This window comes from Trichogramma pretiosum, unplaced genomic scaffold (assembly GCF_000599845.2).
Source record: "Trichogramma pretiosum strain Unisexual culture from Peru unplaced genomic scaffold, Tpre_2.0 scaffold39, whole genome shotgun sequence".
NCBI lineage: Eukaryota > Metazoa > Arthropoda > Insecta > Hymenoptera > Trichogrammatidae > Trichogramma > Trichogramma pretiosum.
In genome coordinates this window covers 139,183-154,834 of record NW_019640828.1, presented here as the reverse complement: position 1 = coordinate 154,834, position 15,652 = coordinate 139,183, and the positions used below count along the sequence as shown (strand labels likewise).

General features: G+C 40.6%; 2 protein-coding genes across 2 annotated transcripts in view; one reads left to right on the top strand and one right to left on the bottom strand.

The window, feature by feature from the left end:
* LOC106659601 (phospholipid scramblase 1-like) overlaps nt 1-15,652 on the top strand; it is a 53,483-nt gene that overhangs the window by 25,645 nt on the left and 12,186 nt on the right. The window lies entirely within an intron of this gene.
* LOC111694592 lies at nt 7,972-15,197 on the bottom strand. The gene is made up of 4 exons (XM_023463318.1): nt 14,849-15,197; nt 12,827-13,108; nt 9,053-9,334; nt 7,972-8,030 (listed from the first exon to the last, which is right to left on the bottom strand). The coding sequence occupies exons 1-4, from the start codon at nt 14,919-14,921 to the stop codon at nt 7,993-7,995; spliced, it is 675 nt and encodes a 224-aa protein (XP_023319086.1). The 5' UTR covers nt 14,922-15,197; the 3' UTR covers nt 7,972-7,992.

Here is a 15,652-nt window from a genome sequence, read left to right as displayed (position 1 = left end):
CGCCTAATAATACGTGACTCTGAATCAATCAAACTTGCACTAATGAAAGATTTTGATAAATTTGTTGATAGACCGATTATTTCTAATATGCGTCGAAGGGTCGAAACAGACGAGAAATTGTTTGTTCACTCACTTTAAATCTTATTATTCATGTTTAAACTAGTTATTTATTGTTTTTTTTTCTTAATTACCGACAAATTTTTAATAAAATTTAAGATAACAGAAAACTTTTTTAAATGTATCAATTTTACATTTTTAGTCAAGAGATTAAAAGCAATGCAACCTTTTTGCCAGTGCGGATTTGAGTTGCAGCATGATTGAAAATCTGCTCCGAAATATAGGAGATCTTATTTTCAAAGTTTCTTCGTACGAAAACGAAATGTATGTATGGGTCAAAAAAATATTTATTTCACGAAACCTCTGAGTAAATTGCAGAATTCACCAATAGGTGTCGCATCCAAAACTCGCAGTTAAATTAGACAAGTTGATTACTCATATAGAGGTTGCTCCCAGGAGGTAGAGCAAAGAAAATATATCGACGCATTGTAGCGCGTCTTCCTTGGAGCGAGTCACGAAGCTTTGGAGCTATCTCAAAGCAATACTCGATGCTGCATATATAATGTAATACAATTTAAAACTCGTCTCGTCGAGTCTCGCGTTACATATATATACCTACATTTTGTACAAACGTACGTTAGTACACAAATTTTTTGAAGCGAGTGATAAGAAGGAGAGAGAAGCCTGTGCTCGCCGCTCGAGAATGAATCATTGCCTTTGCGAGATTAAACACATACACACACACGCACACACACATGTAGCATACAAGTGCGCGCACATGTATAATAATGTGAAGAGCTTGGCTGACATCGATGAGCATTACTTTAGTCTCGTATTTTTCGTGTGTATAAAGTAAAAAAAAAAAGTATAAACGAGGTCGAGCGACGGAGCTCTCCGCTGTTGCAATTATGATTATCATTATCATCGTCATTTATTTTTATTATTATTTTTCTCTCCGTTTTTTTTTTTTCGACGATCGACTGCACTGACTCATAAATATGATATATATTTCGCAGTTGGCTTTAACGTTGGACGAGCTTCAATTGTGTCACGTCGCTCTCGTGCTTTTAATTCAATTGAATCGTGAATCTGCGGTCTATGTTTGTCCGTCCGTGTGTGCGTGTATTATGTACGTATACGAGCGAAAGACGCACACAGATAGATAGAGAGAAAGAGACTTTGTAGATAAGATAGAGAATGTTTCGCTCGCTGCGCGTCGCGGGCTTTGTTGGCTCGCTCTCCTCCTCCTCTGTGTATGTGTTTTTTTTTACTCTGTCTCTCTCTCTCTCGTTTCGTTCTCTCAGCTACGCAGTTGTCAAAGAAATGAGATGACATCTCGTTATGCTATACTATATATATTATGGTCGGCGCGACAAAATGTTCATTAATACGTGTGTGTGTGTGTCTATATACGAAAGCATACACACATATAAACGGAGAATCGCAGAGAGAGAGAGAGAGAGAGAGAGAGAGAGAGACAAAGGAGTTGATTAATAATTGCGGCCAACGGACGAAACGTGTCCGTTCGCGCGTATGTATATTATCGATCAAACGCTGCAGCTTGGGACCTATTATATTATACGATATAACGAAGCCGCAGCGGCGGCAGATTTTAACGCGCATTATAACGACACACGTTGGGAAATTATAAGAGCGTTATTATATATTCGTCAAAGGTATCGCGTTCGTTTTAGGGTATAACATCATAAACGTGATCGATATCGAGCTCTCGAGCTCGCTCGCTTTGACGAGGAGAATCGCGAATTACGACGGTGCGGCAAAAGTATCGTCATTATGAGTGTAAATAGAGAGTCGATAGAGAGCGAGCTACGACAGACAGGAGAGCATTTGTCAAAGGGTATTTCATTATATAATAACTTTGTGCGTGTACTCATTTTTTTATTTTTTTTCACAGGATTTTTTTTTTTTTGCTACGACGATCGTAGTTTATACCGGGTGGCCATTACCGTGGGCCCCTGTACATCGATTAGATTTCATAACTCGATCGTAGTTTTTATGCTTTTCTGTGCATCAAAAACAAGCCTCTCAAAGTGCTTTACGGAGTACTTTTTCATTCGATAAGTCCGACCTTAAAAAGGTCCAAATTAAATTTCAATTACGATCCAGGGTCACTTTTCTCGACACGCACACGCACGCATCAAGCTGAATCGAAGACATTTTTCCGCAATTTGCGCTCGACGAGAAAATCGGCCGCGCATTTATAACACACATAAGGTATAGCACAAATGGACAAAGGAGCTTTGCGAAAATTACGCTCGTTCGCGAAAGCTCTCTCTCTCTCTCTTTGCGTCTTTTGTTTTTTTGCGTTTTTAACTCTAATTACGCGAAACAAAAAAAAAATAAATAAAAGAGCAGCTCCAAACGGAATGCACTCGGCGTGTCTGTGCCATTATATTACTCTCTACGTGCTGCTGTACTGCAGCTGCCCACACACACACACATACACACACACACACGAGTGTCGAGTGCAGTCGGGCCACGTGAGCTCGTGCACCGAGACAACACACATATATACATGTATATAATATATAAGAAATGCAGCTCTCGAGCTCCTCTCCGCTGTGCGCAGCGCAAAATCGTACTTAATAATTCTTTAAAAGTCCTTCCTGCCTCGAGACCTGCCTCCGTGTACTACTGCACAATTTTCTCTCTCTTTCTGTCTCTGTCTTTCCTTCCGTGCGTAGAGAACCGCCGCCTCGAGTCTCTCTCGTCTTGTACATTTCAGGCACGTCATAATCGCCGGGGCCTCCTCCTTCACCACCTTCAGCTCTTCATTCCTATATAGAACTCTATATAACTCGGCTCGCGCTGTATAGCAGTGCAATTTCAAGCTGCTGCGGTTTTCGAGGTGCCACACACACACACACACACACATATCTAGGCAAGGTCGGTCGTCGGCTTCCCCCACCTCGGTCACACACATATACAGCTATATACATATGTAAAATATTTCGTCAAGCATACCTGTGCCTGACGCGTACCTTATTATACGCGCGTGGACACAGCGCAATTATACGGTCCTCTCTTTCTCTCTCTTCCTTTATGTCCTATCAAACTCGGTGCGGGTGTCGTGTGCGTGTCGGGTGTGGCTTCTATATAATATCGCGTATAAAATAGCACGAGAAGTTGAGCTCAAAGGCGCGTAATGAAGTTGCACCGCGCTCGGCTGCAGCGCGCGCACATACGCACGCAGTCGTTTAATAGCTCTTCCAAGTAGTACACACGCGCGCCCAAGTTGTTGTTGGATGAAGTTATATTATACGGAGCCTGGTCACGTCGTCGAATCAATCTCTCTCTCTCTCTCTAGTATATATAATACCTAACGGCCCTTTTCCGTTTGACCAAAGACTCTCCTTCTCTCTGTCCTGCGCGACATGTATGTATGCATGTATATTATATATAAGCGAGGAGGTGTGTTTACAGATTGCATCCTCGCTCACCAAGCCCACGGGGGCCGCACAGGATTGATTAAATTTCGCCCCCGGGACGTACGACGACGACGCAGGCTTGTATGTATACACATGTTGCTGCTGCTAGGTTGCGCACGGCGCAAAGCTAAAGAGAGAAAGTCTTTGCCGTTCCACCGCTGGCTGCTATACATATACACACCTGACAAATTGAATTTCGGAACAGCCTCGGCGATAGAGAGATAGATAGACAGAGTGTATGGTACGGGAAAGGGCGTTTATGCGTGTATATATAGAAAAAATCACGAGCGAGCTTTTACACGACTCGACGAACGCAAACGTTGAGGGAATACGTTGCTATAGTTATTATTATTATTATATATCCGAGAGACGTATTTACCGTTTTATACGTCAAAAGCTCCGGAGTCTGCTGTAAGCTTCCCTTTTATCGTTCGCCGAATATCCGTATATATACCATCGGTAATTCTACACGCTTTATCGCGCGCAAGCTCGCTCGTGCGGTTTCGCTCGCTCGTGACGTGTTGTTATTATTATTAAAACGGTGTGCATAAACCGGATGATACGCCGGGCGATGGGCCTCGGCTTGCGGCTAACGCGAAAGCTCGACACGATATAGAAACAACGCGCGCGGCAGCTTATGATATACACAAAGCGTCGTAGCGAGATCGGCGCGTGCGAAATTTAACGGGGGAGCTTTGTATACGGGCTACATCCGGGCAGGCGCAACAGGCTGATTTCGCGCTCACCCCAGCAGCAGCTATGTGCGTCCCTTGAATCCTTTGTGTGTGTGTATGTATATCGTATGTATACGGAGCCACGAATTTGAATGTATATTATTATCGAATCGATCGATTCTACGCGCATTTGTATCTGCGTGCGCTGTGTAGGTATGCGTGCGTGGGTGGGTACGAGGATAAGGCAGATTTCGCGCGGCCGATCGTACACCCGCCCGCCCGCACGATGTATCATCGTGCATAAAATGTCGAAAGCTGCCTATCCGAGGCTCGAGTTTCGGTCGATGATCGTTTCCCTACCTTATCTCCTCGCACGAGCGCGCGCTTATACGATATATAGCTGCAGCACGCGATCTGGTGGAGTTGTGTACTGTATAATATAAATTATAATGTACGATGTGCGTAAATTGTTTCGCGACCTTTCGTGAAAAAGGGGAAGATGTGAGAAAGCAAGGATGCGAGCGGTACTATACCAGAAGCGGTCGCAAGATGTCACACCGGCTTTTGTCCAATCTATTTCTTAAAACAATTCATAACTTTGAATATTATATAGAGTTCATTTGACTATACTAGTACCCTAAAAGGTTGTTTCTCTCTTGCGGGTACGAGCTTTTTTGCGGCGATGCGCCACCTGTTGGTCGCACTCGAAGCTCCGATAGTAGAAATAAAAAGGACGAGAAAACAATGATTTTGTAAAACAATGATTTTGTACTTCAAATTCAATTAATTTAAAATATCAAAGTACGAAAGAAGAAAGTTTCGAAAATTTTAAAATGCATGAAAAATAAATTCTTCAAGTTTTTTTATTCCCTATTATATTTAAAAATTTCAAAAATATCTATATGAAAGCACCCCGAGTGAAACTTCAGAATCCTTTTATTTAGTTGAATTTTCTTTCTGGAAGTTCATGCAACTCATTACGAATGATTGTTTTTTTTTTATTATATAGATAACTTGCTTGAATTTGTACAAAAAAAAGTTTTCCAAAATGTTGTACTTCGCTCGTAATCAGTCGTTTCCTCGTTGAACTGTCGTCGAATCAACTTATTTTTAACGAGTCGAGGCATTCGAGTTACTTACGAAGTTATTGTTTGAAATTTGCGTCCGAGATTTCGATCCAATTTTTTCGTCCCACTGATGCATCTTGTTTTGTAATACAGCTTTTGATTTCGATAATTAATATCGTGGAAGATATAATGTATAAAAAAAATGTGATCAAGAGATCTTTGTCAATTATTCATATTATTATCGACGACGTGGCAATATTTACAATGTGTGTGCGATACAATAAAACTTACGAGTCACTATTACATTTACAGGAGCTTTTTACATTACATACATAGATTATTTCGCCCGCAATCATCATCCAATAGTCTTACTCGGTCATCTCTCCAGTCGATTATACCGCTCGATCAACTCTTTAATTCCCTCCCGTTGCTCGCTCGGGGTCTCGGTGAAAACCCGATGGGCCACCTCCAAGCGCGCCGCGCGCAACTCCTCGCCCGTGTCCCCGGGCGCGTCGTCCTCCAGCCTCCTGCGGCTCTCGAAGAACTGGTCGATCGCCCGGTTCAACTCCTCGTCCTCCGGTATCCTCTTCGACAACAGATAGATCCTGAGCGTGTCCTCGAGCTCGCCCTCGGTCATCTGCTTGCACAGCTCGGGCCTCACGTGGGCCCGGAGTTTCTCGAAACCCACCGCGTTGGACCACTCCGTCGTCTGGATCAGCAGTTCCGCGGTGAACGGCATCGGCCAGTTGTCCTCCGGCCGATACAGATGCATGACGAGGAACATGAGATGGGCCAGCCGCGCGATCTGCGGCAGCTCGATCAGATAGTACTTGTCCCCATGCCAGTTCCGCCAGTACCTCTCGTAGTAGTTGGGCTTCTCGATCTCGACGAAGCGCTGCGCGAACGTCGTCGGCGTGTCGTCGTTAAAGGCGTCCCGGTACGTGTGCCAGTGCTCGCGGATGCGCTCCGAGTGGCACAGTAGGCCCCGACCGCTCGCCGCCCTCAAGATCGTGTCGTAGGTCTCCCTGGGCGCCACGGCCGTCTGCCACGACATGACCAGGGGATAGTTGTCGGTCTCGTCCGCTGGAGTCGGTCGAGCGGTGGGACGGACAGTACGAGCGTCGGGGGAGGCAAGAGAAATCCTGGGTATTTTATCCATTTTGCGCTCGAAGACGCGCGTTGAGTTCGGAACAAGTTGACACGCTGACTGGACTCGCAGGGATTCGATCGATACGTGTGTGTGTGTGTGACGCGTTTTGTTTACCTTTTTGAGTAGCTCGGCCAAGACGCGACGATTTAACGTTCGTCGAGATTTGTTTTGGCTCGTGATCAGATTCGAGAGGTCGCGCGAGCGATTGATGAAAATTAGATATCGTCCGAAAAAGCAAAAAAAATATAATTTTTCGAGACAATCTTTGGACTTATAGGTGAAATAAAAAACAGTCCCGACATTTTGTAGACACGTGTATAATTTTTAGAGCAAAAATAATGAACGAATATTGCACTGTTGTTTTCTTTGAGTAATGAATTGATTATTTTCATAAATTTGACTAGATAATCCTCCTAGAAATTGAAGATTTTGATATCATATGGCGATGAATTATATTTTTACAATTTATATGAATATGCTTGCATAGGCCTCTGCATGCGAGCTCTTCAGCTCCCCATAGGTCCTTTACGGGATATTTAGAACAAGTAAATAATATTAATTATTTAAAAACAAACTCCAAGTATTGTATGTTCACGATAAAGCGGACACTTAATCCGATGAAATTAAAAATAGTTAACGACACAAGTGAAAAAAAAAAATTTCGAATTTAGATTAAAAAATAATCATATCATAAAGTTCATTTTTTTCAACGGTGTTTTGACTCGAAAAATTAATGAAAAATCGCAAAATTAGACGATAATAAATTTTTTTCGCCGACTTTGAAAATAGTATATTTTGTAACAAGTACGCGAAGCAGTTGACTCATCCAGGAGTTGTTTTCACCCGAGCGTAGCGAGTACGAATTTCTCTGGAAAAGGACCCTCAGACCTGACCGACAAATTTGGGCATATGTCTAGAAAAAATCTGAAAAAATTCATACGCTTTCCTTGACAAATTCTAAGATTCATTGCTTGAAATTGTTTAAATTTGAATCGTTTATAGCTCGTGAACATTAGATTTTAGAAAAAATTTGCAAGAGCACTTTTTTGTTTAAAATGACCCCGGAAACCTTGAAAAGTGGGTTTTAGGTAAAAAAGTTGAAATTTTTATTTTTGCAATGTTTTTACATTAACTTTTCTCAAAAACTGTGTGGTCCAGTTTTTCCAGTTTTTGAGCTATATTTTAGTACATACCGAAGAATCATCTTCTAGTTTTTGAAAAGATTTTATCGAAGCCTTTTTTTATAATCACACAAAATAGCGTCTTTTCGACACGCTAGCATAGGGATCCCATGTTAAAGTACCGAACTTGATTAATTATATTTCGGAAATGGTTTGCTTAAATTTCATGAAATTTATCACACATATGAAAAGCACTATCAATAATATGTGGTTAAAATTTCAAGACCCTTTATAGATAGCCAGTGTGACGGAAATTTTTTTTTTTTTTTTGAAAAATTATATTTCAAAAACGAAAAGTTCAATCAATTTGAAATTTTTACACAATGAAGTTTATTTGTTAGAAAAGCTTTAAACACAATTTTCAGACAAAACTATTGAAAAATGTTAATTTTCCATCAGTTTTCCTCGGTCATCCTATTGTCCTAGGGTAAGATTTTTCTGGACAGGATCATCTGAAACCAAAAATTTGTCATATTTCTTAAAGGTTATACCCTTGGCTAGTGATTGATCGAAGGAAAAGAAAAAAAAATGAAATTTGATGAATTGACACGAGTTTGAATGCATTTTTGCCCTGATTTTTCCAAAATCCATTCGATCAATGTGCGCGCGAAAGCGCAATATGAGACAAATCACATTTTCATTGCAACTTTTGCCGTATGGGCGGTGGAATGAACTTTATTAATGTTTAGAACGATTTTGTCGAAACGAGCTCAGAAAACGACAGAGAAAGAAAAGTTATTGGTGAAAAGCGATTCTTGACTCTTTTTACCGTTCATTCCATTTGGTTCGCCTTCTGAGACAAAATAAAAGTAGAATAAGTGTTTAAACGAACTAAAAAACTACTTTAATTTATGCTAAGAGCATCAACTAGTATTTTTATTTTTGATTGAATTATTCTTCAACTAACGATACAATCATCATGATTATAAATATTGCTATAATAATATAACATGAAAAAGCAACTATGATTTATGTACAAATACAACTTGAATAAATTTGATATTTTCTCATTGAATACTAAGGAATTACGTGGAAAATTAAAAAAAATTTAAAGTCAAATCTGAAATGTATAGGAATTACAAAAATAAAACTGAGTAAGTATTTACAATGAGTATTAATGTGAGTTGAGTGAAGCTACTAAAAATAGATTGAAATCTTTTGAATAGTTTAAAATCTTTAATATACTGTTCAATTTTGTCCATTTAAAAATTTTGAACTTTTACCAAATATTATAATGTAAGCTTCTTTTACAGCTAGATACTTATTATTCTTAATGAAATTCACGCCAATCTTGTTATCACCGTTTCTTAGCGGCTGAGTAAAATGCGAACAAATTTCAATGTTAAAAACGAATGTATCTAGTGCGATGATGACGACTTACTATGTACATATGCAATTATATGGCAAAGTTATACATTATGAAGTAATGATTTAAGTGCCCGAGGCGTCAAAATTTTTTATCCATTCTACGAACCATTGATAAGAGTGAGATGATGAGTTACGTTGCCTTCGTCGCTGCACGTGTAAGCTCCCTCGTGAACCTCCGTTGCTTCCTGTACAATCAGTGTACTGGACCACGTTTTGTCGGTGACATTCTGGACTGGCGATTTCACATTGATCTTCCCTGTGGAATATTCTTCTGATCCCAATGACATGCCATTGCGCTTCCACCAGATGCTGCTTAGATCCTTAACTTTGCTGCAGGTTATCTCCCAATGCTGCTTAACGCGAACGGGAGTGTCCCCTGTGTAATCCACTGATGGCGTTGTTGGTCCGCCGTAGAAGACAGAGTCATATTATATGAGCTTCTTGATTGGTTGTTTCGATGAGCGAGGGATTGGTGATTTCACGAGGTGATTATTATATGAAGGATAAGGGAATTAATTGTATTTGCAGCGATCGTAAAATATTGTTTCGAAAGGGGTTAATCTTTTTATATTGTTCGAATTGTGACCTAGATCAATATTTCATGAGAATTTTGATTCAAATTTTTTATTAGATATTTGGAGCTTCGTTGTTCAAAATTTTACTCGAACTTGAATGATAAGAAACATGAAAATAAATGTAAATTAAAATATCAGGAGTTTGAATGGAAAATTTATCCTAATATCTATTCATAACCGGTAGTTATTCAGAACACGCTGCATTTGACATCAAAACTTACATCGAAAGTATAAGATTTACTCGGAGAAAAACAGTACAAACTTTATTTCCTTCAAGGAAATGCAAAATAATAAAATCATTTTTTTAAAGAGAATATCTATTTTAAGTAACACCAAATACAAAATTACTTTGAAAACCTTCCAAAAATTACATGTGGCGTGGAGCAAAAAAAATGTTACTATCTTAATGCGCGGAAAAACATTGAGTAGAAAAGTATACACAATGTGCGCAGACATATAAAGAAGCTTGGTATTTTTCAATCTCTTGCTTTCTCAACAACAAGATTAATTCAGTATATAAAACAAAGCTTTACGGAAACATTTCCACTTGGTGTGCATGCACATTCAAGTTTGATTATTACAATACAAGTGAAGTAAATTTACAGTAGACTAACAAATTAATGTACTCAAGAAATTAAAACAATAAAGTTTCACTTATTTGATTCTCCACATTACCAAAAATAGCAAAATCTCACGTTTATGCATCATTGTGAAAAATGTTACATATATCAACGCGTGGAGTATTCGAATAGTCAATAAAACGGCTGAAAACTAATAGATTTAGCTAGTGTTATTATGCTTTGATGACAAAAAAAACGTATATACGTAGCAATCGATGGACAACACAAGCGATCAAGTATACATCTATTTTTCAAAATTTTTTTTTTCAAATTCTAACTAATTTTTTCTTTTAAAATAAATTTTTTTTTAAAAATTATTTTTTTATAATTTTTTTTTATACTTTGCCGGCTAGGTGCTATCGCACCTCTTGATAAGGAACATTAAATGAAAGAATAAGTTAAAGAGCGAGAAAATTTGGAGAAAACAACCAAATACTGTCACGATGTCTGCTCGTGACACACATACACACACACACACACACCGAAAGAAAGAAAAGTATACCAGTATACATCGCTACTGCTCGAGAGACTCTCGCTGGCAAGAGATGGAACCGCGGCACCAAGAAATACTGCGCCGTCGTGACCCTCGACGTGAAGAACGCGTTTAACTTGGCTCGGTGGAACAGCATCCTCGCCGCGCTGCGCCGGATAAGCACGCCTGAGTAACTGCTGAGAATAATCAGCAGCTACCTCGCAGCGAGAGTCCTCGATTACGACACGGACGACGGGCCAGGGTCCTACAGAGTCACAGCAGGCGTTCCGCAAGGATCTGTCTTGGGGCCCATTCTGTGGAACGTCATGTACGACGCCGTGCTGCGCCTCAACTTCAGAGGCAACGTAAGGATCGTAGGCTTCCCGGACGACATCGCCCTGGTGGCCGTTGCTAAGCACCAGCCGTGGCAGATCGAGTACGATCTGGACGCTGCCATCGAGCAGGTGCACGGCACGCTTTACGAGCTCAGCCTTGTAACGGCTGACCTCAAGACCGAGGCTCTACTCATCACTAGCAGGAAGAAAATGGAAACCATCACCATCACAGTGGGCGACTGCAGTATAAAGTCGTCCCCCTGCATCCGCTACCTGGGCCTACACATTGACTCCAGGCTGAGGTTCGATCAATACCTCCGAACCGTCAGCGAAAAGGCAGCAAGAGTGGCTGGAGTTCTCGCGAAGATCATGCCCAACACCGGTGGGCCCAGAAGTAGCCGACGAGAACTCTACGCTCGCGTCGTCGACTCGATCCTCCTGTATGGAGCGCCCATCTGGAGATGTGCGACGGAGACGCAGGCCTACATCCGTCAAGCGGAGGCCGTGCACCGACGAGCCTGCCTGCGCGTGATCAGCGGGCGACCACACGTCTCCTACGACGCGACGTACGTGATAGCCGGCGTACCACCGCTGCCCCTACTGGCAGACGAGCGATACCAGCGCCGCCCCGAGGATGTCAAGGAGGAGGAGAGAAGAGAGACGCTGAGCAAGTGGCAGGACCGGTGGGACCGGGCCACAAAGGGCCGATGGACACACCGTCTAATTCCGAACATCGCAAAATGGGTAGAGAGGGGGCATGGAGAAGTGAACTACCATCTCACACAACTCCTGTCCGGGCATGGCTACTTCAAAAGCGATAGCCAGCGCTATGACAACACCCTTAGCGCACTCTGCCCGGCCTGCCCTATCACAATAGAAGACGCGGAGCATGTGTTCTTCCACTGCTCGCTATTCCACGAAGAGAGGGAGAGACTTCAATAAGTCCTCCAAGAAGAAATCGAGCCGGAAAACATCGTCTGGCTCATGCTCGAGACCGCAGGCAATTGTCTCGCGGTAGCGTCCTTTGCGTAATCAGTCGTCACTAGACTGAAGCAAGAAGCGCAAGAGGTGTAAATAAAACAATCCGGACGATGCTGTAGGAAAAAGACGAAAACGACGCTTCTGGTTCCCGAACCCCTAATCACCGTAAGGCGGACGGCGGATGTACGGAAAAGACACAGATGTAGCAGAGAAGCTCTATACAGTCCCCACCGAAGTAATGTTTAACGACGGTTTCCAGTGGGGTACTCGTTTCGAAGGGCCACTGGCTGCAGAGTTCACTCTGCCCACGTCCAAAAAAAAAAAAAAAAAAAAAAAAACACACACACACACACACACACGCAAACTTTTTGCACACGTATTCCCTCGCACACGCACTTGTGAATGAACTCGTGCGAAAAAGATCTTTGGAGAGATATAGATATAAACTATTATGTATGAAAAAAAAGCGCGTCGCGTGCGTGTAACGTTACTGTAAAGCTGAGAAATAGAAAAACGAGTCCACATATGGGCTATTCCACAACAGGTGTTGCAGGCAAAAAAACGAAGTTGAAACTAACCATTTACTCTTCAAGAACACAATAAAAAATAAAAATCCTGAACATCACAGCCCCCTAGGCCCAACCTCAACCTCAAACTCAATATTATAATGTAAGCTTCTTTTACAGCTAGATTCATTTTATTCCTAATGAAATCCACGCCAATCTTGTTATCACACGTTTCTTAGCGGCTAAGTAAAATGCAAACAAATGTCAATGTTAAAAATGAATATATTTAGTGTGATGATGACGATTTTTTATGCACATATGCAATTATACGGCAAAGTTATACATTATGAAGTAATGATGGGCGTTAAAGTTTTTTATCCATTCTACGAACCATTGATAAGAGTGAGATGGTGAGTTTCGTTGCCTTCGTCGCTGCACGTGTAAGCTCCCTCGTGAACCTCCGTTGCTTCCTGTGCAATCAGTGTACTGGACCACGTTTTGTCGGTAACATTCTGGACTGGCGATTTCACATTGATCATACCGGTGGAAAATTCTTCTACTCCCAATACCATGCCATTGCGCTTCCACCAGATGCTGCTCAGATCCTTAACTTTGCTGCAGGTTATCTCCCAATGCTGCTTAACGCGAACGTGAGTGTCCCCTGTGTAATCCACTGATGGCGTTGTTGGTCCGCCGTAGAAGACAGAGTCATATTATATGAGCTTCTTGATTAGTTGTTTCGATGAGGGAGGGATTGGTGATTTCACTAGGTGATTATTATATGAAGGATAAGGGAATTAATTGTATTTGCAGTGATCGTAAAATATTGTTTCGAAAGGGGTTCGTTGATCCAATCGGCTCCAATTATGGAAAAGCAATAACAACACGGCCAACCTATTAGTTGGATTTTGATTAAATTTAATTGAGCTTGGCCGATGATAATCGAAAAGATTAGAAAAGACTCGGGTCGCTTCCATGCAATGGCGCGCCTACTTGCACGCGCTAATTTACAAGTAGATCAAGTTGCCATTATTATTCGAGTTTATCATAGATAAGAATGAAAATGGTAAGGAATTCCATGATTCGTCGAAGCCACTTGAATTCAATATTTGCCAGTGAGAAGCAATTTTTAGTGTGGAAAAATTTACATAATTTTATGGTCTGCTGTGTCGTAAAACCTTCGAAGAACGGAGAAGTTTAACTATACTAATGCTTATATATTACCTATTTACACTTGAATGACGTCACAGACCGATCAAGAGATTTAAAAAATCGATAAAAAAGCGATCGATTTTACGTAGGTTTACACGAAGTCTCGATAATATGCCTGTAATAGCAAAAAAATCAATAGATACACTCGGCAACAAAATTATCGCAACAAAAAAATTCATCGAAATTTTGTCGATTTTCAAATGCTTCTATCTTGGGCTAGATTTATCGTATCGACACGCTTTTTTTTTTAATTTCTTGGAAATTTTGTCCTCTTTAAATCCATATAAATTAAGATAAGATTTGAGTTAATGTTGAGTTACCAGTAGTATTTGAGCGTGACCCTAAAAATTACTGAAAAAAAATGACTGTTTGAACGTGTACCAGTACCACAGTGATTTTTTTATCGAAATCTAACATACACCATCGCAAAGTGCTCTTTTCAACGAGTAATTTAAAAAAAAAAGACCTCTCTACGATTTTTTTAACGCCCTGTAGGTCGATTTGAAGGTACGGTTTATGTTCGCAAAATGACCAGAAAATCGTCTTGATTTCAGGTAAACGGGGGATTTTACGTACTTTAAATGGTATCTTCAAATCGACCTACAGGGCGTTAAAAAAATCGTAGAGAGGTCTTTTTTTTTTTAAATTACTCGTTGAAAAGAGCACTTTGCGATGGTGTATGTTAGATTTCGATAAAAAAATCACTGTGGTACTGGTACACGTTCAAACAGTCATTTTTTTTCAGTAATTTTTAGGGTCACGCTCAAATACTACTGGTAACTCAACATTAACTCAAATCTTATCTTAATTTATATGGATTTAAAGAGGACAAAATTTCCAAGAAATTAAAAAAAAAGCGTGTCGATACGATAAATCTAGCCCAAGATAGAAGCATTTGAAAATCGACAAAATTTCGATGAATTTTTTTGTTGCGATAATTTTGTTGCCGAGTGTATAACACGTTGACCAGTGACTAAATGCAACAGAGAGAGAGACAGGGAGAGATGTAGTATAGCTTGGTCGACCTCTCTTGATCGACGTGATCAAATCGTATACGAAAAAAAAAACTTGGCATTAACGTGAGGGTAGAATGGGATAGAATGGGTAATTGTTATGATGTCCCGATGATCAATTTTAGATTAAAAACTACGACTATATAAAACGATGAGAATAGGACGTGTTCACATGAAAAGACACTTACCTGATAGCACCTCGCCAATGGTACATGCTATAAATAGCAGACCGAGGATTGCGAATCGACTCGAGCCTTCCATATCTACTTCTCCGTTTATTTATACGGTACACACAAGTAGTTTGTAAAACAATTGTTGAATCGTCGTGATTGTGCTTTTGTCGTATAGTTCGAACTCGCTGTCGCGCGAATTATTACAACACACAAGCAGACGAGTCGCGCGAGCTCGATCGATGTGCCTTACCTACTAGCTTCTATATTTCGAGCAGTGGAATATATATGTTAAAAAACTGCCGAGAGGAATATATTTCTCCTACGGTAGTAATATTTCGATCCAGTGGCGAATGATATTTATATACACAAGTGTGTGTGTGCGTCTGTGTGTGATTTGGTATATGGTCAAATCTCAAAATAAAATTCCGTTTCGTTAACAAAAATAGGTGAAATTTTGTTTGCTTGCCCAGCGGCCCAGACCCTTGAAAATTGTTCATAGGACCTCCAGGAGTGAAAAAATACGCGTGAACATGAAATTTGAAAATAGTTAATTTTTTTGGGGCGTTTTTGTGTTTTAGACCCCGAAAAGTCATCTTTTCATGCAAATACGACTTATTGAAAGTATCAAAACTCATCTAAAAAATTTAACTGACTACTCTGTTCGATAGGAAATTTCCTCAGCTTTGTCATGGTGCAGTTAGACTTTCCGAAATATCCAGTTTTCGCCACGAAAATCGCCATCAAACATTGAGGGCTAAATATGTCGAAAAATTCAGTACGGAAAAGGTGAACTTTTTGGATTATTTTCGATTTTTCCTT